The sequence below is a fragment of the Rhinolophus ferrumequinum genome, chromosome 13 (assembly GCF_004115265.2).
Source record: "Rhinolophus ferrumequinum isolate MPI-CBG mRhiFer1 chromosome 13, mRhiFer1_v1.p, whole genome shotgun sequence".
NCBI lineage: Eukaryota > Metazoa > Chordata > Mammalia > Chiroptera > Rhinolophidae > Rhinolophus > Rhinolophus ferrumequinum.
The window spans coordinates 58,235,233-58,261,550 of NC_046296.1; the positions used below are offsets into that span (position 1 = coordinate 58,235,233).

General features: G+C 38.0%; 1 protein-coding gene across 7 annotated transcripts in view; it reads left to right on the forward strand.

The window, feature by feature from the left end:
• Window positions 1-26,318, forward strand: part of LDAH (lipid droplet associated hydrolase) — a 90,203-nt gene that overhangs the window by 538 nt on the left and 63,347 nt on the right. For 3 of the 7 annotated variants that reach the window (XR_004424822.1, XM_033124818.1, XM_033124820.1), the window contains exons 2-3: window positions 12,377-12,532; window positions 19,296-19,439. Coding sequence is in view for 6 of the 7 variants with exons in the window: in XM_033124818.1 (XP_032980709.1) it covers window positions 12,379-12,532; window positions 19,296-19,439 (298 nt within the window). In the remaining variant the exon portion in view is untranslated. Of the gene's footprint in view, window positions 1-8,684; window positions 8,725-10,786; window positions 10,968-12,259; window positions 12,279-12,376; window positions 12,533-19,295; window positions 19,440-26,318 lie in introns of those variants that run through there. The other 4 variants (XM_033124822.1, XM_033124821.1, XM_033124819.1 and 1 more) reach the window with 4 other exon arrangements.

Here is a 26,318-nt window from a genome sequence, read left to right on the forward strand (position 1 = left end):
GCTCGTTAGGTTTGGACTCGGGGTTCTCAGAAGGATCAGCCTCCTCCCCCACACCTCTTCCAAGTTTGCTACACCGGGTACCCTTGAAAATTGACCCTTGGGCCAGTCTCTGAACTTGACACTCCCCTAACCATGTGTTTGAGGTTCAGCAGTAGTTACTTAATAATTCCCTATGGCGCCAAGGTTAAAACGGAGCTTGCTCTCTTGAATTTAGAGTGCCGCATTTTGGGGAAACCGATGAGGCTTTTCTGTTGCCTCTACGTTTACTGTGCGTATCGATATTTTATTTTACGGAACCTAGTCTGTGCGTCAGTTTTTCTCATCAGTACAATGGGGGTACCGTAGTGTCCAGTTGATAAGGTTATTTTATTAACTGAGACAATTCATTTAACATTGAGAACAGTGGTTTACACACAATAAGCATTCAAAGGTCAACTGTTACAGAATGACCCACCCACTTCACAGCTCTTGATGTTCTTTGCAGCAGGCATTCAGTTCTCAGACTGCTTTTCATTTATCCTTGGCGCCTTAACTGGAAACTCACCCTTGGGTTTTTAATTTTTCTGCACAAGACAGATGCAGATGGGACACTTTGTTCCTTGATTCATAGGTTTAGAAGCAGCAAAGGCGTTATGAAAAAAAATTGTTCCTTTTTCAGGTCAAGATAATTCAGCACGTTCATCATGAGCATAGTATGTGCTTTAGTTCTGATATTTAGTCAGTGGTTAGTGATGGATTTTATAGTCATCATATAAGATTGCTCTTCTGACCCAGTTGCACGGATTTGAGAAGACTCTCACTAGAGATTAGTATGTTGTCATTAAAAAGCAAAGTAAGACAAAATGTAAAAGTTGTAAAAAAAAATGTAAAATTACTAGTCTCATGACCCTTTATTAATGCAGCAAGAGACTGTTAAAGCTCCGTTTTAACCTTGGTGCCATAGACAATTAGTAAAGCAACTACTGCTGAACCTCAAAGGTATGGTTAGGGAAGTGTCAAGGTCAGACAGAGATTGGTAGAAGAGTCAATTTTCAAGGCTACCCAGTGTAACAAATTTGGGAGAGGTGTGTGGGGAGGAGGCTGATCCTTCTGAGAATCTTGAGGTAAAGTGCATCGTATCCATTTCCACTCTACACTATTATGTAATTTACTTTTCAGATTCTATAGTATTGCATACAATTTCAGGGTAGTATGTGACTGGAAAATACTATGAGTAGGAGTCAGAAGACGATAGAATTGATTTTACCATTTTAAAGCCCTATAACCTTGGACAAATAATATAAAAATACTGACCTTCAATTACTTGCTCCATTAATTGTACTGCCTATTTTGCAGTGTTATTAAGGCCAGATGAGAAGGATGAAAATGTACTTCACAAATGAAAGAACTACAGAAAAAGAAGGTAGTTTTGTTGCAAGTAGTGAGATTGTCATCAAGTCAGGATATAGCAGATGGTTACTTCCTCTGACATGTTATTCTGGAGAAAGATGGAATTGATATTACTTTAATGGGTGGATACAGATGTAAAAACGTTCTGTTTATGCATCTGTTTTATATGATGACTTCAGTATCTTGAAGCTTATATAGGGCTATGTGGTAAAATTCCCAGTGTTTCTCTTTCATTCCACTTAACACAAGTTGCAGTTAAATAAATAAATGTGTTATTAGGGTTAAAAAAAAACTTTAGAAATTATTATAGATTCCTAGGAAGTTGCAAAACAAAAAAAAAACAAAAAAAAAAAAACAAGGAAGTCCTCATGTACCTAACCTCCCCCAAGGGTAACATCTTTCATAAGTACCGTACACTTTTGAAGTGACGAAATTGACATTGATATGATCCGCAGAGTTTATTGAGATTTCACCAGTTTTACAAGCACTTGTTTATCTGTGTGTACAGGTCTATAGCTTTGTATACCACCAGTATATTCAAAATACAGAACTGTTCCATCACCACAGGGTTCCTTCATGCTGTATAATGACAACCATCTCCTACCCCAGTCCCTAACTCCTGGGCAACCACTACTCTGTTCTCCATCTCTATAATTTTATCTATTTCAAAAATGTAGTATAAATATATTCATACAGTATGTGACTATTTAAGACTTTCTTCACTTAGCATAGCTCCTTGGAGATCCATCCAAATTGTTACATGAGTCAGTAGTTCCTTTTCATTGCCGAGTAGTAGTCTATAGTATGGCTGTGCCAGTTTGTTTAATCATTCACTGGTTGAAGGACATTTGGGTTGTGTTCAGTTATGGGCTATTACAATGGAATTGCTATGAACCTTTGTAAGCTTTTAGTGTGAGCATGTTTTTTATTTCTCTGGGATAAGTGCCCACGAGTACAACTGCAGGGTCAAGTGGTTTGTATTTAGTTAATGCATATGATCATATGATTTTCTTCTTGGAGCACCATGAAATGGATTATATTGATTGATTTTCGAACATTGAACATACTTGGACTACATCCCATTTGATTGTGGGATATAAGTCTTTTTAATACATTGCTGAATACTGTTTGCTAATATTTTGTTCAAGTATAGATATGAGAGTGTTCTTTTTTTACTGTCTTTGCGTGGTTTTGGTATTAGGGTGATGGTGTACAATCTTTAGTGATAACCTCTATTTCATTCCTGATATTAGTCATTTATATCTTCTCTTTATTTTTTTTAATGGAAGTTTATTGCTTTTATTGACCTTTTTAAAAGAAATAGTGATTTAGTTGATTTTTCTGTATTTTCAATTTTATTGATTTTTGCTCTGGTATTTATCATTTTCTTTCTTCTGCTTGCTTTGGGTTTATTTTGCTCTTCTTTTTCTACTTTCTTGATTATTGATTTGAGACCTTTTCTCATTTCTAATGTAAGCATATAGTGTTATAAACTTCCCTTTCAGCATTGCTTTTGTTGCATCCCACAAATTTTGATATTTTGTATTTTAATTTTCATTGAGTTCTGTATATGTTTAAAATTTCCTCTGAAACATCCTCCTTGGTCCATGATTACTTAGAAGTATGTACTGTAGTTTCCACGTGTTTGGAGATTTACCGGTTGTCTTCGTATTATTGATTGCCAGTTTTCCCATAATGGTCAGAAGACATAAGATATATGATTTTAATTCTTTTACATTTACATTTGTTTCATGACCCAGGATATAGCGTACCTTGGTGACCGTCCCATGGATACTTGAAAAAAAAATGTATTCTGCTGCTGTTGGGATGAGTGTTCTAGATATGTCAGTTACATCTTGTTGGTTAATGGTGTCCTTCAGTTCTTCTGTATGTTGTTGGTTGCTTGTCTAGTAGTTCTTTTCACCCATAATTGTGGAGTTTTCTGTTTTTCCTTTCAGGCCAATTGGTTTTTGCTTCATGTATTCTGAGTCTCTGGTGCATGTACATTTAGGATGTCTTCTTGGTGGATTGATCTTTTTATCATTATAAAATATACTCTTTGTACAGTAATTTTCTTTGCTCTGAAGTCTATCTGATAGTAATATAGCCAATCTTTCTTTAAAAAAATAGTATTAGCATGATACATCGTTTTCCATTCTTTTATTTTATTATTATTATTTATTAAATTTATTGGTGTGATATTGGTTAATAAAAGTATATAGGTTTCAAGTATACAATTCTATAATACATCATCTGTATATCACATTGTGTGTTCACCACCCAGAGTCAGTTCTCCTTTTATCACCATATATTTGACCCCCTTTACCCTCTTCTATCTCTATCATCCCCCCACCTTATCTTTTTCCATTCTTTTATTTTAAACCTATTATAACAATATTGTTATGTCCGATGTGACTTTCTTCTAGACAACGTATAGTTGGGTCATGTTTCTTTTTAAATGCATTCTATCAATCTCTGCTTTTTAATTGGTATATTTAGGCTATTTATATTTAAAGTAATTATTGTTATATTAGGACTAAAGACAGCCATTTTATTACTGTGTTTCCCCGAAAATAAGACCTAGCCGGACAATCAGCTCTAATGTGTCTTTTGGAGCAAAAATTAACAATAAGACCCAGTATTATATTATATTATATCATGTTATATGAGACCCGGTCTTATAGTAAAATAAGACTGGGTCTTATATTAATTTTTGCTCCAAAAGACACATTAGAGCTGATTGCCCGGCTAGGTCTTATTTTCAGGGAAACACGGTACTTGTTCTCTGTTTGTTTCCTGTTTTTCACTTTTTCATTCTTTTCTTCTTGCCCTCTTATAGGTTACTTGAATATTTTTTAGAATTTCATTTAACTTATTTATAGTGTTTTTGAGTATATTATTGCTTAGTACCCTTTTTTTAGTGGTTGCCCTAGGTATAATAATATACATACATAACTTACCATATAACCTACTTGTATTGACATTTTGCTACCTGAAATGAAGTCTAGAAACCTTACTTACATTAGGTCCTTTTACCCTCTCCCCTTTTTTAAATGTAATTATCATATTTCCTCTACTTACATTGAGCACCACATCAAATGATGCCATAATTTTCACTTCAGCCACCAAATATGATTTAAGAAACTCATGAGGAGAAGGATAGTTCTCACTACTATCACTACTTTTACCCATTCCGTTGTTCTTCCTGTACTGAAGTTAAACCTTATTCTCTTACTTCCTTTCCATTTGGAGAACTGCCTTTAAGAGAACTTCTTAAGGATAGATCTGCTAGTAACAAATTCCTTTAGTTTTTCTTCATCAGAGAATATCTTTGTTTCCCCTTCATTTCTGAAGGATAGTTTTGTCTGATATGAAATTCGAGGTTGACAGTTCTTTTGTTTCAGCACTTGAAAAATGTGCCACTTCTTTCTGGCTTCCATAGTTTCTGATGAGAAATCTACTGACACCTGAATCATTGTTCCCCTATAGGTAATATGTCATTTCTCTCTGGCTGCTTTTAAGATTTTTTTCCCTTTGTTATTAGTTTTCTAAAGTTTGGCTATGATATGTGGGATGGGAATTTTGAAACTCTAGAAAAAAGATACCAGGAATCAAAAATGAACTTGAAAATTTATATTTGCTCATTAAAACTTTTAAAGGAGTTTTGTGATATAGTTCCAGATTCAGAAAGCTCATTCCTTTCTTCCTTTTTCACTTGAATAACACTGACAATTTTAAGTAGAACAGGTAATTTTCAATGGCCATACTTCAGATTTAGATAATATTGACTCTTGGTTTTATCAGTTTGATTTCTATACTTACCAATTAAAAATTAACCATGGAAACAATAAACTGCATAGAAGAAAACATAGGTACTAAACTTATGGACCTTGGGTTCAAAGAGCATTTTATGAATTTGACTCCAAAGGCAAGGGAAGTAAAAGCTAAAATAAATGAATGGGATTATATCAAACTTAAAAGCTTCTGCACAACGAAAGAAACCATCGACAAAATAAAGAGGCAACCAGCTGAATGGGAGAAGATTTTTGCAAACAATGCCTCCAATAAGGGGCTAATATCCAAAATATACAAGGAATTCATGCAACTCAACAACAAACAAACAAACAACCCAATTGAAAAATGGGCCGAGGACCTGAAGAGACATTTCTCCAAAGAGGACATACAAATGGCAAATAGACATGTGAAAAAATGTTCAACATCACTAACCATCAGAAAATTGCAAATAAAAACCACAATGAGATATCACCTCACCCCAGTTAGAATGGCTATCATCAACAAGACAAATAGTAACAAGTGTTGGAGAGACTGTGGAGAAAAAAGAACCCTCATACACTGTTGGTGGGAATGCAGACTGGTGCAGCCACTATGGAAGGCAGTGTGGAGGTTCCTCAAAAAATTACGAATAGAATTACCATATGACCCAGCAATCCCTCTCCTGGGTATATACACAAAAAAACTGAAAACATTTATCCATAAAGATACATGTGCTCCAATGTTCATTGCAGCTTCATTTACGGTGGCCAAGACATGGAAACAACCAAAATGTCCTTTGATAGATGAATGGATAAAGAAGTTGTGGTATATATACACAATGGAATATTATTCGGCAGTAAGAAAAGATGATATAGGAACATTTGTGACAACATGGTTGGATCTTGAGAGTATAATGCTAAGCGAAATGAGTCAGACAGAAAAAGCAGAGAACCATATGATTTCACTGATACGTGGTATGTAAACCAAAAACAACAAAAGAACAAGACAAACAAATGAGAAACAAAAACTCATAGACACAGACAATAGTTTAGTGGTTACCAGAGGGTAAGGGGGGTGGGGAGTAGGAGATGAGGGTAAGGGGGATCAAATATATGGTGATGGAAGGAGAACTGACTCTGGGTGGTGAACACACAATGGGATTTATAGATGAGGTAGTACAGAATTGTACCCCTGAAATCTATGTAACTTTACTAACAATTGTCACCCCAATAAACTTTAATTAAAAAAAAGAAAATTAACCATGGACCCAACTGCCATATTCACTGACAGCACAGCACTATGCTGAAGAAGCTCTTTCCCAACAGTATGAAAATTTAACATATGAAAAAGATTGTATTTTAAATCAGTGGGCATAGATTTTTTTTAATTAAATGGTATTAGCACAAGTAGCTCTATCTGAAAGAAAACATTTGGATCCTTACCTAGATGGATTAAAGGTTTAAATGTAAAAATTAGAATCATAAAAATTAGACATCTAGGAAGCTATAGGTAAAGTATAGGAGCCCAAAAAAGAGTTAATATCAGCAGTATACAAAGTTCTCTTACAAACCAATAAGAAAAAGCAATGACGCACTTAGAACCCCGGCAAAAGATATGAATAGACAATTCACAGAAAAGAAAATCCCAAAGACCAGCAAACATGAAAAGATGTTTAAATACACTAGTAGTCAAAGAAATGCAAAATAAAGAGTGAGACAGTTTATACCCAAACAGTACAAATATGAAAAATAATGGTACCACTTATTGATGGTAGGATGTAAGGGGAAAGATAACTTCCTAGACTGCTAGAGGAAATGTGATTTTTACACTCTTTTTGGAAAGCAATCTGGCAGTTCCTATTAAAATTCAACACAGTAATTCCACATTTGGGAATCTGGCCATTTGAAACAAAAGAACTGGTGTATGTGGATACATGTAAGAACATGGGGATTTAAGAGTACTTATTGCAACATTGTTCCAAAACACTAGGAAATAATAAGAGTGCCTGTCAACAGGGAGATGGCCATATGAATTATGGTGTATCCGCATTATAGAACCATTAAAAATAGTGAATTAAAGTTATACTATTTGACTTGGCAGGATTTTAATGTGTTACTAAATATAAAAGCAAAATGCATAGAAGTATGTATAATATGTTCCTACTTGTCAGTCACTGACCACTCATATTTATTAAAATTATGTAAATGCTTATGTATATTCGTATGTGATTATAGAAAAATGGAAGAGTTGATACTGAGTTAATAACAGATTTAGTGATATGCATGGAGGTAAAGAGAGATAGTGATGAGGTATGCAAAAAATTAAGAAAAATAGTAGACCATTTAAAAAACTCGCTTATGCGTATATCTCATTTATTCATTTAAGTGAAATTATGTATGTAAGTAAAACATTTAAAACAAAGAACATGAGCTCTGGTTTCATTCAGACATCTGGATTCAAATTCTGGCTCTACCACATTCCAATGTGTGACCTTAGGCAAATTCCTAATGGCTTTCAATCAAGTTTCTCCTCACGCGTTCTGTTGGGGATAGAGGGAGGAGATAACAATCCCCATCGCGTAGGATTATTGTCATGATTAAATGGTAAAATATAATGTGTTTAGCACAGTGCCTGACTTACAGAAAATACTCTTAAATGTGAGTTCTTACTAATGCCTCCGTTTTCTTGCTCTTTGACATTTATACATTTTAAACCTTTCATTACCAGCCCCTAACTTTCTCGAAGAATTCCCTTCTAGTTTACCTCACTTCATGTATCTTACTTAGTTCATGCCCATTTCTCATTGTTCCTTTTCATTCTTTTGCTGGCTTCCTTTTTTCTTGCCTGTGGGTGTTCCACTAGAATACAGCAGGAGCTGTCAAAGAAGCTTTTGAGTTAGGTGACTGGGAAAGTAATGGTGCTCTGTATGGGGACAGAGAAGTCAGGCTGTAGGGTTGATTTCTGAAACAAGATGGTTCTGACTTTGTTATTTAAGTTTTCTTTGACTTCTTGTCTTTATGAAATGTCCCTCTTTCTCTCTCATATACTTCTTACTTTCAAGTTTACTTTTTAAATCTGATTTCAGTATAGCTACACCGTATTTCCTTGGATTAGTATTTGAGTGGTATATTATTTTACATTTTTTACATTCTTTTAGTTTATTTCCTTGTGTGGCTGACTTTATAATAAATAAATATTATAAATTTAAACCTCTAAAATTTATACTGAGCAAATGCTGCTTTTCTGTTTCATATGCTATCTAGGTTTGTATAAGATTTAATTGGAAAAAAATCTTTTACTAAGTAAAATTAGAAACTCATTAATATAAGCAGATGAATACCTGTATTTTCATAAGTAAGGCTTGCCTAGTTGTGCAAATTTTATCCACACTTGATTTTTATCCAGCCTCAGTCTTGGCTGCTTATCAAAACTGATTTCTTTAAAGATTGCTTGTGGGCTGTGGCTGAAGTCAGGGCCATCAGCCTTTAATATGTCATTAGAAAGCATCGTCCCTTGTTCATCTGACACTTGTTTGTAGACTGAATTACCTTGGATTCTTAGGTAATGAATAATTTGAATTCTCCCACTTTAAGTTTTCCTTTCTGTTTTATTTGGCTATGTGGAATTCAGTGGAAGTTAAATTAAAAGATACTTGATAAATACATACATTAACTCCAAGTTTCTTAGTTGTGGTTAATTGAGGTGGTGTTTTAGATTTCCCGTTTTGTTTGTTGTCCAATTTTTATAGACTATGCTTGAGTTTCATATATACTTGATTTCTCATTAATTTTGTGGCTAATCAAACTCCAAGATGTCATCTACTAAGTTAAGTATTTGTGAATTGAATATAATTAATAACTGATTCTCTTCTGGTGCAAGTATTAAGGTTAGCCACCATCTTCTCTGTTAGTTCTCTAATTTAATACTGTGTCTATCGGCTAAATTAATATTGTTGCTAACACTTTATAAATGTCATATGATCTTTGTAAATATACTGTGTTTCGTGATAGTTGTGGAGACTGTGTCACAGTTACATTTATTAGTGAACTGAAAATCAGGAAAAGGTGAGATGATACTTTTATTTAGTCAGTGATATACTTTGAATGGAGAGGAATCCCCACTTTCTAAGTGAGAATCTTTTATTTTCTGAGTAGCTTTATTTAAGAAAATCCATTTTGGACTTTTGGTTACCCATGGAGGTTGAAATATATATATATACATGTATACATATAAATATTTGTTTCTTGTCCCTTCCTAAGTCTACTAAAATGACAGTAAAATTAATATAAAGGTATAAATGAAGAAAATGGAAGAGGCAACATCACATCAGAATAGAGAAGTGAGATTTTAGAAATGTTAGAAAGCAGATGGATAAATTATACCTATTTAGCAGAGCTGAGCAGTTTTGATGGAACATAATAGTTGATCATGATAAGATTGAACTACAATTTATTTAATCATTTCCTTAATGTTGAGTCATGTATATCATTTTAGTGGCAATGTAACGATTTATCATATTTACTTAACCATTCTTCCATTAATGGCCATTTAGGTTCTTCAGTTCTGCCATGTTGTACATAGCATGCTATGCACTTATTCTTCTATACACAGTTTCCTTTTTAGAATTGATCCCCAAAATTGACTGCATCAGATATCCTTATGGATGTTGTCCTGTTCTGCCAGGTTGCTTTGTAAAGGCTGTTTTCATTGTTACCTCCAATGTATGGAATCTCCCATTTCACTATATCCTCGCCACCATTGCCTTAAGGTGTTCAGTCAGGGGAGGGATAGGTGGTGTTTGCAGTGAATTCTTGACAGTTGTGCTGTGAGGCATGCATGGCATGAAGACACAAGTGTGGAGATTGCTAGGGAATGCTTACCTGGCTACCTTACCACTGCTGACTTATGAGAAAGGTGGGTGCTATGAGTTTAGAGAAAGAGATTTCCTTACTTGGGGTGCTCAGGGAAGACCTCAAGTAGGAAGTAGGATTTGAGCTGAGTCTAAGATGGGAAAGATTCGAAGAGAAATATTTGGATAGACACATGGGGAAATGTCAGTCTAGCAAGGAGACAGAAACCACACAGTCACTGAAATGGTTAGTTTAACATAAAGAATGATTAAGTCATGGTAGGAAAGGAACCTTAAAGTTACTGTATAATGAGAACTCTAAAAGGTGCTGTAGGGCTGAGAGAAAGTACCGAAGGAAGGACAAACTGAGAATGTGTGTTTAGATCTCATTGAAGAAGGTGTGGTTGCAGCCCACTGGATGATAGGAGCAATCTGGTAGGTTTCTGGGCCCGAGCTGATGCGCAGTCCCTTTGTCAGCAGGTGAACCCACACCGGTGGGAGGGTATGCAGTGAATCACGGCGCTGCTGCAGGTGTGTTGTGTCTGTGTTGGAAGGGCCACAGTAGTCACCCTCGGGGTGCAGGTGAGTTGAGGCGGGGAGGTGGGTGCGAGGCAGTTAGGACACTGCGATGGGTACTGCTGCAATAGGATTTGGAGAGCCCTCCCTCTGTAGCCACCCACAGCTCTACTGGCTGGGGCAGTTCCAGGCTACTGCATGGGGCAAAGGGCCGGTGATTGGCCCTTTAGGCCAGCGTGGACTGCCTCCAGTGTGTGCGTGCGGGCTAAGCAGAGGGTTTAGGGAGCAGCTACCTGGTCTGGGGCGCAAGGCTACACTACGTGGCACTCCTGCTACACGGCTGCTGCTTCCTGAGTAACGAGCTGGAGATAGGAGGTGTGTAGCAGCCGGCCAAATGCTGGAGAAAGCTGTGCTCTGTAGGCACCTGGCCCTAGAGCAGGTTTGGTTTTGGTTTTGTTTTTGCTTCAGCCTTGGCACTATTGACCTTTTGGGCTAGATGATTCTTTGTTGTGGGGACTGTCCGGGGCACTGCAGGATGTTTACCAGCATCCCTGGCCTCTACTCACTAGATGCCAGGTCTCCCATAGCTGTGACAAAGGAAACTATTCCCAGGTATTGGCATATGTTTTCTGGACCCATATTGTCTGCAGTTGGAAATCACTGCACTAGCAAGACTTCACAGCCTGAGCAGCAGAGGGGGTTAAAAACAAGGAATTGCTCCAGAAACCTGCTGTGAGATACATTGAAAGCCCAAAAGAAACCCCCTTCCTCTGCAGTGTCTCCAGGACACTCTTCTGACAAAGTTTCACATCATGTCAGCTGGTAGAGGGCACGTATTTAAAAGGCCCAGATCCATTTTTCCAGAGAAGGCAATGAAGAATGAGTTGGAACTGGGGCACTAAATTGATAACCGGCACAAGTGGGCAAAGCATTCCAGAAGTGGTCGGGGAATGAAAGATTAGCAAAGTGATAGGAGCAGAACAGCATAAGGACACTGAGGAAATTCAAGGACAGGACAAACTGGAGTGCAAAGTGGGAAAAGCAGAGAAAGCTCGAAGGGTACTTGGAATCTGGACTCTGGAGGGCTGTGAATGAATGGGGGATAGTTGAGGATAGAAAGACCACGGACCGTTTGAGCAACAGTCTTGATGGTAGACATAGGGAAGGCAGAAGCAGAGAGGGAAGAGTGATCTAAATCATTTGGGACTGCATTTTTCCGCGTACCTTGTGGAATCTTGATGATTCAGGAAATTGTTCATGATGTTGTCTCCTGTTGTTTTCTACCCATTTCATAATTTAATAATGCAGTGCTTTAATAATGCATACAGCATGCTTACAGAATTTGGGATGAGAGGATTAAAGGAGGAAAACACTGAGATCATCAAGTTCACTGCCGCTCTTTACAGTTCTATCTGGGAGAGAACAAGGGCCATAACCGCTGTATTTGCACCAGTCTGCACCAGTGAAGGTGGGGGGATTGTCTCACTGGTAGAGCACAGAACTCTAAGAGAATTCCAGCAGAGGGAAGTAGAAGTTACCCATGGTTATTGTCAGTTTAGACTGGAGAGGAGAATTGTGGCAAGGCTAATCTGATTTTGATTCACACTCCTCTGTAGTCGTGTAGTTCACCAAAGACCCGCCTCCCTGTTCCTCCCTACTCTTGTGGTTTGCTTTGTTTTTCACAATCCTATAATCCAGAAGAGCTGAACAGTCATCTATGTCCCATATGACCTTGTGGCATTCCTTCTCAGTATGTTGAAATTTGCCTTTTTTATTCTTGACTATTGTCTTTGGCTCAAGGTTTTACATTTTAGTGACGCTTAATATTGTTTTTCTCCCCTTATTTAGAAATGGACTCAGAAATCAAGGAAGAAATTCCCGTGCATGAGGAATTCATTTTATGTTGTGGAGTTGAAACCCAGGTTTTCAAATGTGGGCCCTGGACTGACCTCTTGAATGATCAAAGTGCCAACAGGCCAAAGCTGCTTATTTTCATTATTACTGGTAAGTTTAAAAATCTGGATGAGGAGACTATACAGATACCTATAACAATGTCTGATGGCAAAAAAATTTTTAATAAATATGAAAAACCTATGGAAGGAAGTAAAATCTCTTAAACCATTGATAACAACCACCCTTAATAGTTTGGTGGCTGGGCTTTTTGTTTTTCTTCAATGCATTTATATTATATATATATAATGTTGTCATATATATATATACACATATATATATACAGACACACATATATATAATAGCAATTGGAAACATATCAGACATAATTTTGTAATACGCTTTTTTAAATTTTGGAATTTTTAGAATAATTAAAACTTTATCAAATATTTTTTGAAAGTTTTCTAAATTTTTTTGTCTCTTTTTCAAGATGATTGTAAGTTTACTGTAGAGTGTTTATTCTGGGCTTTGGCCACTGGATCACTTGTGACTTTTACTGGATCAATGTTAATAGAATGTTAGGGGTAAATGCTTGATATATAGGGGTAGGTATAGGTATTCGAAACACTTTTGAATTATAAATCAAAAAATGTTTCGGATACCTATACCTACCTGAGATATATATATATATATATATCAGCCTTAAAGATTAAAAATGAAGCTGTCAGTATGTATCATATTATATGTTATATAGCTAAGCCTATGGGATATTATGGTTACATTTCTTTTCTTGTATATTTCTGTTTGTTTTCTCTGGGTTGTTAATTGTCTCTTTTATTTGCTTAATTTTAGGGGTGGGGCTTATCCACAGGTGTGTTCTGAGAGGTTTTCCAGGACACATGACTTTTGATACTACCACAATCTTCCTGGGCAAGACAGGATGGTTGGTTACTCTAGGTAATCCTCAGCTTGGGGTGATTGGGTAGGGACCCAGCATTTCATTGGAGGATTTCCACCTTTCAGTATCTGTAGTTGTTTCTTGAATTGTTCAGCTTTCCCAGAAAGGAATTTTCTGATATCCTGTTTAAGGAGTGGAAGTCTGTCTGCTAATGTTTGAGCTGAACGAGGGGAAGGAGTGTGAGTCTCAGTGTCTCATTAACACTTTAATTTAACCTCTTAGCATAGTGCTTCTGTTCTCAGCTGGCCTAAGATTCCTGATCCAAAATCTCCCTTTGAATTAATCTCTTCTGGAAGTAAACTTCCAATCTTCTGCCACAATGTAACAGTCTTTTTGGAAAGCACTCTGGTGGAATCTACTGAAATTAAAAATACATATGCTCTGCCATTAGTGAGGGAGAGTTTGAAATTATAGGCACGACAAGTGTTATTTGATGGAGCAGAGATTTGGCAGCCATGGCAGAGTATAGGATTGAGAAAATAAATAGAAACAGTATCTTGGACTGGAGAAGGGCTATCCTTCCAAGGTTAGAGTGAAGGAGGTGAAGTTGGCAACTGAAATGGAGCAGTGTGAAGGTGTGTCAGAGGGAGTGAAGTAGTTCTGCCTCCCGGCTCTGTTTTCTCCGTTAATTAGTTGAGGTGATCTGTTGAGAGTAAGGATGGCAGAGGGTGGATTGGGGCCTTGGAAAGTGGTCAGTGTTGAGAATAGCACATACACAGGATGGAAGGAGTTACCGACCAAAAACAAGTAGATAGTTTGTGAGCAGTGCTGTGACTGGGAGTGAGGTCTAAAGAGACAGAAGACTGAGCTGGAGAAGAGCTATCAGAGTTAGGATGCTTTGATTGTTAACCATTTCTGGGTAATGAAACGATTTAGCCCTGGGGTTCTTAAAGTTGGTGTCGGGACCAGAAGTGTCATCTGAGAACTTGTTAGAAATGCAAGTTCTTGGGCCCCATCCCAGACCTTCTGAACAGAAACTTTGCAGGTGGGGTAATCTCTGTTTCACAAGCCCAACAAGGGATTGTGACATACACACCACTGATCTAGGGCGTGCCTTTCAGAACTCATTGAATTATGGGATAAAGGTTTTGGCTGAGTCAGTCCATCCAGATTTTGAAATCACCTAAGTCATGGAATGGCAAGTAAAACTGTCATTTAAGGATCAAAGTTTTCAGGGAATCTGCGAGAATGAATAAAATGTTGATGATGGAAGTAGATGGCTTTAGTCTTAGAGTTGCCGAGGTTGTTATAACAAGGTGAACTGGTTAGGTGGAGCAGACAGCTCCCTCTACTTCCCATCAGAGGTGTTTGTTCACTCACTTATTATACTAGGGGCTACTAGGAATACTGTGCTGTGAAAGTCTTTGCCCTCATTGAGGTACATGAGGTGTTAGAAAATAGTGAGGTCTCCACTGCAGAGGCTTGAAAGGAAGAGAGTCCACCGTAGGGGAGAGCCAAGTTTAAGATATGGAGAAAGGGAAGCTTAAACCATTTGTTGTTTTATTGTCTCATTATTTTACAGTGCTTTGACATTTGCAGATCACATTTAGTGTCGTATTGTTCTTTTATGTTTGCCTGTCTGTTCTCATTCCTGCCCTGGGCCCTTTTTCTTAGAGTTGTTCATGAGAGCAGTAGGCTAGTGCTGCTCGTTGTTTGTGGGATTCAGAATTGTATTTTCTTTTAGAGTCTAGTCTACTTATACTATGGGGAAAATTAGGATGACAGTATTTCAAGGATTGTTAAACCACTATAGACATGTTTAATCCATCTCTGACAGACCGACATAATATTTCGCTTTCAATCACTTTGCTTTTGTAGCTAGCAAAATTAATTCATCACTTTAAAATTAGTGTTAATAATCAGGAGTGATTTATTGGAATCCACACATTGAGGAACTTTTAGTTTCATCTTTTGCAGTGAATCTTTGTTGTAGAATTTCTGTTAAGTAGCAGTATTCTTGGACTTTCTTTAAGTAGTGAAATGAACAAAGGGAGGCAATTTGAGAACTCACTATAGAGCATATCGAATCACTGTAATTCTCAGGTGGTCGTATGGGGATAATGGAACCATGTGATGTGTCTTGTGTTGTGACTTTGGTGATTGGAGAGGGAGCTGACCAGGCTCCGTGGACAAGCCCAAAGTTCTGTCCACGTGACAACCTTCCATAGAGATGCTGTGCCACATTAACTTGATACATGGAAGTTTTTGTCCCCTGTGAGATTAATTGGAAGGCATAAGTGTGCAGTGTTGAACAGTAAGAGTTTATTGACAATTGGGGTCTAGAGATAATTACCACAGCCTGTTACATGTTGCTTGGGCTTTTGACTATATATATAAGTTCAAGCATGTGTTTACAGTACATTTTGATATCCTTTGATAAAATGTTTTACTTGCATTACTGTGTTGGAATGTTTTCAAACATCCCTACACCTGGAGATATATATGGTTTTAGCTGTATAAACAAGCCCCCTTTAATTTTCTTTGTGGCTTCCTAGCCAGGAAGTTTAGTTCATGGTTCATAAAGTGTAACATAAGCCATAACATTTAAGTGACGAAGCACACAATGACACTTAAACATTGTGCGTTACATTTTCCATTGCTGTCTCTGCTACAAGTTGGAAATTCATGTTGCTGGCCATTGTGGACTCTTCTGGCTCTTCAAGAGGCAAGCTCTTTATTGGGTGAAGACCTTTGCGTCTGTCCTTCTCCTGCCCTGGTATGCTCTTCCCCCAAATCTTTCAAAAGCTGATTTCTTCTCATCTTTTGGGTCTTAGCTAAATGCCACTCCCTCAGACATTTTTCTAAGGCCATCGTAATCTCTTCCCTTCTCTATCACATGATCCTTCATAGAAGTTATCACACTCTGGAATTATCTTATTTAGTTATGTGTACATATTCTCCTGCTAGAATATAAATTACAGGAAGGCCCTTCTCTATCTTGTGCCTAACACAGTGACTTCCACATAGTAAGTGGTCAGTAAATAATTGATAACTAAAAGAATACGCCAAAGAAGCTATAGCATTGACTAGAACGAATGAACTTGGAGTAGTTGGCATTACCACTTACCCCATGATGGTAAAGCAGTGAATCAGATGCGTAAGATCTTATAGTCATTATGGGGGAAAACTCAGAGATATGGAGAAAATTTTATGTTATAGCAATTGTTTTATCTAGTACTTGTTGGTTTTATATGTCCTGTCATTGCAACTATTGCATCTAAATTATGTAGTTGTTATGGATTCTCCTTAACGGTAGACAGGTTTTAACATGCTGTACACCTTAAACTTACAGAATGTTACATGTCATATTGATTCAATAAAAAATGGAAAATATGATAATTATAGTAATAATAGCTGCCATGTATTCAGCACCTACTCTGTGCTAAATGTTGGTGCAAGTGGCCATCCATTCGTTTCCCGAATGGTAATGCTGACTACTTTTTAGAGCTGCTGTAAGATTAACTAAAACAGGGTATGCAGAACATCCTCTACCAGGTAATTTGGGTTCTTTAAATTCAGTATTACTATTTTCTTTTGTATATTCTTTCAGTCATCCAATATTTATTGAGCACTTATCATCTGTGTGACCTTGGGCAAGATACATAAACTTTCTACAGTTTCTTCATCCATAAAATGGAAATAATAATAGTACTACCTCATGTGAGGATTAAATGAGTTAATATAAGTAAATCTTAAGAAAAGCTCTTAAATGCTTTAGCATGTAATAAGTTATAGAACTTAAAAATGTTGGCTGTTGTTATTTTCTAGCCATGTAAAGAAAACAACAGAACTTGGCTGAGAGACATAAAACATTTGAACATGAGACAACACAGGCCAAGAAGGTTATACTCAGTAATGTAAGAAATATCACATCTTTCTAAATTAATGTATTAATGAGATAAAGTTTCAATCTGAATTCTGAAGAGATTTTTAAAAATTGAAACTGGTGAAAATAATTCTAAAGGTTATGAGACCAGCCTAGAAAATTTAGGGGAAAAAAAATAAAGGAAAAGGACTTTTTTCCCTGCCAGTTAAAAACACAATGTAGTAATCAAGACAGTATGGTGCTGGCAGAGAGAAAAGGAAAAAATAAGTGGAATTATTTTGGAATCAGAATTAGCAAGCTAATGTAAGAATGTACTATTGGATCAGAAGACATTTCAAATCAATGCAGAAAGAATGGATTGTATAATAACTGTACTTGGGACACTTGGCTAATCACTTGGAAAGAAGTTGGATTGCTACTTTGTACTTTATCCTCAAAAATATTCCACACTTACTAAAGATTTAAATGTAAAACATGAAACAGTGTCATCCACACGTACGTAGGTGGGATAGCTCTTATGCTGATACACCCGTCCTCCCTTCTTTCTCCTCTAGCTGCGCGGTAGTCGGTCACTGGGCAAAGAGCATATTACTGCATTGGAGGAAGTTTTCACGCTATTTAACAAGGATGACACCAGCACCATCACAGAAAGGAATTGGGAACTAGGGTCATTAGGTCAGAATGCAACAGAAGCAAAATGATAATATGAATGATAATGCCATCATGTATTGTCATCATGGCTAGACAGTGATGACAAGTTGAATAGCTAGCATTTATGCAGCACTTACGTAGCGAGCAGTGTTTAAGTACTTTACATGTATGAATTCATTTCGTTCTCACACGAGGTAGTATGTTTATTATCCTTATTTGGTGGACACGGAAACCAAGGCCCAGAGAGGTTAAATAACTTGCCAAAGGTCCCACACTTAGTAAGTGGCAAAGCCAGGATTCCGACCCAGGCAGTCTATGCTCTAATCCACTTTCCTGCATTACTAAAAGATACGGCCAATGAAGAAGAAATCTGCCAGCCTCTGAAGGATGGCAGAGGTTACATCAGTGCAGGAATATATGTAACTGCAAAGAGGAGAAAACCTAATAGTACAAAGAAGTAGATAACTTGAGTGGAGAAACAGATATTGATGGAAATGGCCTCGTATCTATGAAGACAGTATCACAGATGATGACCGCAAGATGAAAACCCCATTTCATTGTCTTTTCCCCCTAAAGATGTATCATATTGACTCTTTTAAAGAAAAAGAGCATTTATTCATTCTGTTTCTCTATAGCAAACCCATGTCAAAAATCCCTCTGTGCATATACAAGAAAAATCCACTGTATTGCTGGATGGTCTTTTCCCCAAAAGATCAAACTATACATCTGTTTACAATACAAATACTTATGATGAATGACAAGGAAACACTTAGTAGAATCCTTCAAGTTCTCCTTGTGAATGATTCTTACACTAATTTGTTTTCATGCAGCTTGGCAATTGTGAATAGTCAAATCCCGAAGCGCCTTACAGGCAGCGTTAATGCTTTTAGACTCGTCAATGACAATGGGAAGTCACTGAGAGGTGGTTTTGTAGGGTACTGCTGTGATTTGGTTTGAGGTTAGAAGATACCACTCTGGGTACTCTAAAGGATGGATTCCAAGGGGACAAGAGTGGATAGAAGACCCGTCAGGAGGCTGTTCAGAAAACCCAGAGGGAAGTGATAATACTATGGAGAGAAGTTGACAAAGTTGAGATGTATTGTAGATGCAAATTTGACAGGACTTATTGGTGAACTGGATGTGAAAAACGGAGAAACCAAGAATGGCTGCTGGTGTTAGGACTTGAGCATTTGGTTTATGATTAGTGGTTCTGTTGAGGAAAGGGGAAGAAGAATTTATTTGAACCAATTGGAGAACAAAGCGGGAGCAGAAATTTTCTATGTGATCATTCCCAGACTTAAGGTATAAAGGACATTAAAATTGAAGTGTGTGTGTAAATGTTACTAGATTTGTTGAGGAGAAATAAATTCTTTTCAGTCCGCACATCATCTTCTGTGAGTTTATTGCTTTGGTTAACCTGAGGTCTATGTTTCTTTTCGTAGGTAACCCAGGTTTTCCTGCCTTTTATGTGACATTTGCAAAGGCTTTGTACTCTTTAATAAACAGACGCTTTCCAGTTTGGATTATCAGTCATGCTGGGCATGCTTTGGTCCCCAAAGACAAGAAGATTCTTACAACCTCGGATGGTATGTCTTTATCAACATCTACTTTCCTTTACAGTGAGTGAGTGTTCATGTTGCTAGAAAGCCTGCTAAGTGTAAGAGTTGCACCAGTAGAAACCTCTGCTAATGGCCCAAGATGTCACCTTTTGATGATTTTAGTATTGTTAGAATCATTTTCATCCTTCTGCAGGTAATGCTCTGTAAAAATTTGGGCAGATCATACATTTTGTCTAGGACTTGCCTTCTCTGTTTACCAACTAGTAATCAACTGTATAGTTATTAATCATGCAGTTTCAGGGTTTACTAAGAGGGATGGTGGAGAAGAAGTATTATAAACCGTGGTCCTTAGCCATGGTTCTTACTTTAAAGCTCTCACTGTCATATTTAGAGAATGATTAGGTGATAAACAGGCCTGCTGATCATGTGGGTACTTGAGGAGTAAACAAAGGAGAGAACACGGTATGGTTTTCAGGAGACTGTGTGGAGTAGATGGGTTTTGACAGTTGAGTAGAATTTGGTTTGGAGGGGTGGAGGTGGGTGCAGAGATGTGACAGGCAGCAGGAGAAACACAGCAAGGAGAGAGATTCAGTAGGTATGCTCCTGCTAGGCACAGAGGATTGGGAGGAACCTTGCAACTGGGGAGAGAGCTAGGGCTCCGTGTAGTAGACTGCTGGAAGGCTTTAAATGGAGGAAGTAGTAGCACAAAGATGCAAATTATCTGCTTTTAACTTAAGAGAATTCTAGCATGTTCACTCTTCTAAAAAATAAAAATAGAGGGGGAAAAATACATATCTATATGTAGATATAGACATATAGATATAAAACTTCTCTGTAAGCATTCCATTCAAGGGCCATTTGTCCTATGGGTGCCCCTTAGTTAATTTGACTAGGAGAGAGGTGGCTATGGCTTCATTGCCTAGTTTGCTCCTGTTCTGGTATGCCTCTCTTACGGTACTAACATCTTGTACTTACTGAGCAACTGATGACAAGGGAAACCATGTATGGGTAGGGAGGGAGAAAGGGGCTGGTGAGAGGGGAACTCTCTCTACTAATCTGTTCAAATTTTCTATAAATCTAAAACCATTCTAAAAAATGAAATCTGTTAATAAAGAAATAAATAGTAGAATTTAAAAATAAGTTGATATTTACATGTTACTTTTTATCGTTGTATTAGTCAGCTCAGACTGCATAACAAAACCTATAGATGAGGTAGCTTAAATAACAGGAATTTATTTTCTCACTGTCTGCAGCCTGTAAGTCCAAGGTCAGGGTTTCAGCGTGGTCAGGTTCTGGTGAGAGCCCACTTCCTGGATTGCAGATAGTCACCTTCTCTTTGTGTCCTCACATGACAGAGAGAGAGCTACCAACCTATGTGCTGTCTCTTCTCATAAGGGCACTAATCCCATCGTGAGGGCCCCTCCCTCATGACCTCCTCCAACCTTAATTACCTCCAAGGGCCTCATCTCCAAGTACCATGACATTGGGGCTTAGGGCCTCAACAGGAATTTTAGGGGACAGAAACAGCCTGTCAGAGTCATAAATGGGAATGTTGCGTATTGACATTATAAATCTGATCACAAGAATAGGTGAGTGTATACACATGACATTGCACCTCAGCAATAATCATACACGTTACCTCTTAACGTTTTTACAAAATATTTGTTCTTTAGTAGCTGCCATTGGTCCATTCTCAAAAGCATTACCTGACCGTTTTTTAGAAGCCAGTGCCTTGAAGCTTGATCCTATTGAGTAGCAGAGGAAAAGTTTCTGTTCTAAGTAGAATTTCCTTTCACACTTATGAACATCTGCAGGTATGCTACATTTGTAAGAATTCCTTTATTTGAAGAAGTGGGTAACAATTGAAAAGAAGTGATTCCTATTTTTATCCATATCTTTTTTTCTGGCTATTCACTGGAATAGGGTCAAGACCACACTATACAGAGGATGCCAGAAAATCTATACACATTTTAAGAAAGGAAAAAACTGTATTAAAATTGTAATAATATATACTGATTAAAAAAGATGAATACAAGTCACGTTTGTCTTCTGCAACTACAAGAGGTGCTCAAAGTGGTTACCATCAGCGTAATTTTAATAGTTTTTCCTTTCTTAACATGTGTATACATTTTTTTGGCACCCTCTGTACTTATTGCACAAAACAAAATCACCCTCGTGCACACAGAGTAGATACTCGTTGGTTGTGTATTTAGTATGGAATTTGGTTCTCTGTTCTTTTCCCGCCTGAAGCCGTAAATGAGACTCTTCATGTGTCATCTTACTGAGAACATCTTAAGTCCCTGGCTCTTGACCTCTCCTCTTAATTCTCATTTATATATACAGTGGAATATTACTCAGCCATAAATAGAAGGAAATCCTGCCATTTGCAACAGCAGGGATGAACCTGGAGGATATTATGCTAGGTGAAATAAGCCAGACACAGAAATACTAATATTGTATGATCTTATATGTAGAATCCAAAAAAGTCAAACTCATAGCACCAGAGAGTAGAACTGTGGTTGCCAGGAGCTGGGGGTCGGGGGGATGGGAAGACATTAGTCAAAGGTACTAACTCTCAGTTATAAGATGAGTAAGTTTTGGGGGGTCTAATGTACAGCATGGTGGTTATAGTTAATAATACTCTATTAGGTAATTGAAATTTGCTGAGAGAGCAGATCTTAAGTGTTCTCACTATCACAACAACAGAAAGTGTCTGTTCCTGGGTCCCGAGCCTGTTATGGTAGCGCTCTCACCTGGGCACACATCACTGGTAGGGAGCTCCACAGACACTCCTTCCCCCCCAGGACCCCTATTTGTGGCTGGGATGGCTCTTGTGGTTCTAGTTATGGATTGCAGGATGCACTTCAGCAAGAAGCCATCAGAGAACTTTGAGGAACAAGATTTATTATAGTTTCTGAAGGCTACATGGGGGAGGGGAAGAGGAAGAGAGAGAGAGAGCGGACCTGGGGCTTTACCTTTATCAGTGTTGAGGGTGGAGTGTTTAGGGTTTCAGGGGTTCACTCTTTTTTTGGCTGAAGTATAAGAACTGAAAGTAGGGCAGAGGAAGGGAGGAATGGGTCACTCAAGCAGTCAGCTATCTAGGTTACCCAAGTCTTTGTGAAAGGGACCTTCATGGGTGGAGGTAGCCTAGTTCTTTCTCTGGTTGTTTTGCTAATGCTGCGACATGCAGCTGGCAGTATGTTTATTCAAGATGGATGTCTTTTGAAATCGATACCTTGTCCATCAAAAGCTTAATGTCAGACACACTACATTGTATGCGGTGATGGATGTGTCAACTTGCTTGTGGTAATCATTTTACAACGTACGAGTATATGTTTAGTAAATCATCACATTGTACACTTTTAAAAGCAATCATGTTGTAAAACCATACTTCAATAAAGCTGGAGAAAAAAATAATTGTACAAAGTGGACAATCGGTACACGGGGGTTTATTATGCTAATCTTTGTACTTTTGCGAGTGTTGGAAAGATTCCACTACTGGGGGAAAAAAGTTGTAAAAGGAAGAAAAAAGAATTAATAGAATCTTAGAGCTAAACGTGTCTGCATGAAATCCCACCTTGAACCCTTATTTTTCAAGGAAGGAGTAAGGAAGGCCCCACAGAGCTAAATAACCTGCTAGAGAGTGGCAGAACCTAGACAAGAAGCCAGCACATTTGTTATTTAGTTCAGTGAGTGCTCTAGTGCTGTTGGTTGGTCATCTCAGGTAGCTAGTGCAAAGTGCTAATGAGACCACGTTTTCAGGGTTAGTTACTCTCTGAGCGAATTCTCACGTTAGCCCTTCCAGGGACACAGGTGATACCCTAGTCTGTGACCCTTTTCCTGCTATGACTCGTAAGGGGGACAGGGTAAATGAAGTGTAGATGAAACAGTGCAACTCCCTGCAAATGCTCGCATAAACTCCTCCCAGCGCCTCCTTCAGAGTGTCGTGTTCTCTGCATGTGTATGTGTGTGTCCCTCTATGAACGCATTTAGTTGACAGCCTTTTATGCTTTGCTTAAAGACTGGGGTATACTTTGAAAATTCAAGTAAATATTGATTACCCAGCAGTGAACGAGTTTCAGAGCAGTAGTGACATGAAAGTGAATATTCAGATTTTATTGCCTTGATTAAAAACATCTATTTCAACAACCATCATATTGCAATGTGTCTGAAAGTGAATAAAATGTGTAGCAAATACTTGTTTTGCTGTGAAATATTTTAAAGGACACATTTTTATTGTTTTAAAGTTGCTTCTGCAGATATGCCCAAAGATAATTTTAGGCTCAATAAAGCAGACATTTGAACAGAACCTGAAAAGCATCTTTAAAAGGTGAAAATAGACAATCGAAGGGTAACCCTAGGTCAGGGGTTCTCAGAGTGGAGCAAGCTTCAGAATCCCCTGCTGTGATTTCTTAAGACACAGATTACTGAGTGCCCCCCTCTGAGTTGTTGATTCAGTTCCTGTGAGGTGGGACCTGAGTATTTGCATTTCTAACAAGTTCCCAGGTCATGTGGATGCTGCTGATCCTGGGACCACGTTTTCAGAACCCCTTCCGTGGATCTTCACCAGTAAACACTGGTGAGGAAAACTGGTAGAAAGTATCTGTCAGTGTCCAAATTTCTGGGCACTGTCTTTAATTCTTGGCTTAAATTGACATCCTGTTATTTATAATTTGATTTTGAGCATGCTTATCGCTTGGGCTGCTTCTGTACAATTGAGTTAATAACTTAGTAATTAGAGCCTGGGTCCTATGCTACCTAATGAGAACAGTGCCATCTAGAGGCATTAGCCCAAAGGGCCACCACAAGGCCAAAGGAAGCTGTGGTTTCTAGAGGGGTTGAAAGGGCAACTCGTCATCGTCAAGGCTTTATTGACAACTCCTAGGTTGTTATGTGTGGCGCTGCAGAGGTATACATAGAAACAGGAATGCCAACTTTTAGGTTAGTGACTTTCCATCTGAGTTCTGAGTATCCCAAAATTTCTGAGAAGGGGCAGGTGGGCTCTGGGCCTCACTGGCACCTCCATTCAGCCAGGACCGTCCTGCTTCCATCTGTTTTACATATTGAAGGTTATGTTTGCAAATGCATGCTACTATAGTAGATTGCTTTGGATAGGAAGGACAGATATATTATTCATCATCCAAGATTATTATTCTAAAGTACAGGTTTTCTGACGTGCAAAATATGGTGTGAAAAATATGCAATCATTGAGAGAAAGGACATAAGCTATAACTACACATCAAATGTTGAAAGAATGTTTTGCTTTCTATTAGCACATGTTAAAATTATGAACAGTTGGAAATAATATTCTCGTTGCACCACATTATCACCGTCATAAATTGAGTATAATCGGGAGAACAGATGTTCACCAATGTCAGAAGGGGGTGATTAAAAAAAAAAGTGTGAAAAGAAAATTTGAGGAATTAGAAGTATAAACTCTTTCTGGCTTTGATTTACCCTGTAGTCAGCTTCCTTGATGGCAGATTCATTATCAACTATTTCAAGTCATTTGTTTCAAAAGTATAACATAAAAGCTGGAAATCAGAGTGGTTTAGTTTCAGCTGATAAAACATTATCTAAAAAGTTACACAATCTTTCAACTAATGACGAATTTGGGTCATGCTTATCCAAAGAAACAGTAAACCACTAACATTCCAATACTTCAAACTGAAAGAGCGAGCAAACCCAGTAGAGCTTTCTCTCTTGTCAGGGCTGTGATTGGCAGGGGAACGTGGAGGTGAAACGGAATGGCTGGATGAGCCCAAGGTGGGGACAGTCGGTCAAGTCTCGGGGCTCACAGTCACGAGAAATAAACCAAGAGGTCTTTAAGTAGGTGGGAAGAGACAGAACAACGAAAGGTAGACCAAGGAAAGAAGTTAAGAATCAGACAAATTATTAGTCTCAAGGAAGATGGAAATAGGAAGCGTAGCAGGACTGGGGAGGGTAGCACTGCCACTAATGTCCTGTGATGCAGACCAGATGGTTGCCCCTCCGTTTGCGATCCTGGGGTATCTTCTCAGCTCATACCATGGAGTCCTGTCTCCTTGGTGACGTTCACTGGTCCTTTCTCACCTTATTTGTTCCACCTCCCCATATAAACACAGACAGCCACAGAAACAGCCACACAAATAGCTGTGTCCAAAATTACACGTCACACTTTTATGTCCTTTGCTTTTATTATTTGCCTTTTGTTCTCCTTGCTGAATCAATCTCTTTTGCTCTCCCTGCCTCCATATTTTCCCCCACTGAAATTCTTAGCCAAATCGTTGGTTATAGTAGAGTGTAAAGTATAGTTTGATTGCCCTGGTTTCACCATCCGTTTGGAGAATAATCACCAAAAACTATTCTATAAGACACGCTTGGGGTTTCCAAAGGTTTCCGTTTGTTTTCTAAGGAAGATAGCCTTTGTAACTGTGTTATACCTTGAAGGCTAACGGAGTTGCACCAGTGTGTAGACACAAGGAGATTACAAAATGCTTAGGAAGCTGGGGACAGTTGAGACCGAAATTATGAGCGTGTACTTTCACATCAGCTTAGTAAACTCAGGGGACAGTCGTGAAAGGAAGACCTTTGGATCAGTGAGTTCAGTAAGCATACGGAATTGGAGAAGTCCTCATGCATGCGTCACTGGTGTGTAGCATGAACCCAGATAAAGTCCTTTGGAGCTTTCGTACTCCATTGGGAGTAATGAAGAAGGGGATGGTGGTTTTCCCCATGAAATCGATGTAACATAGCTAGGAATAGCACGTCAAAGCACTCTTAATTAAAAGTGTTTCTTTTATTTTGAGAAATTTTTTCAAACTATAGAAAAGTACAAATACATAATAGTCCAGATTCTATTATTCACTACCCTGTTGATTGTCAACACTTTGTCATAATTGCATATTTTTGTTAATAAAATAAATG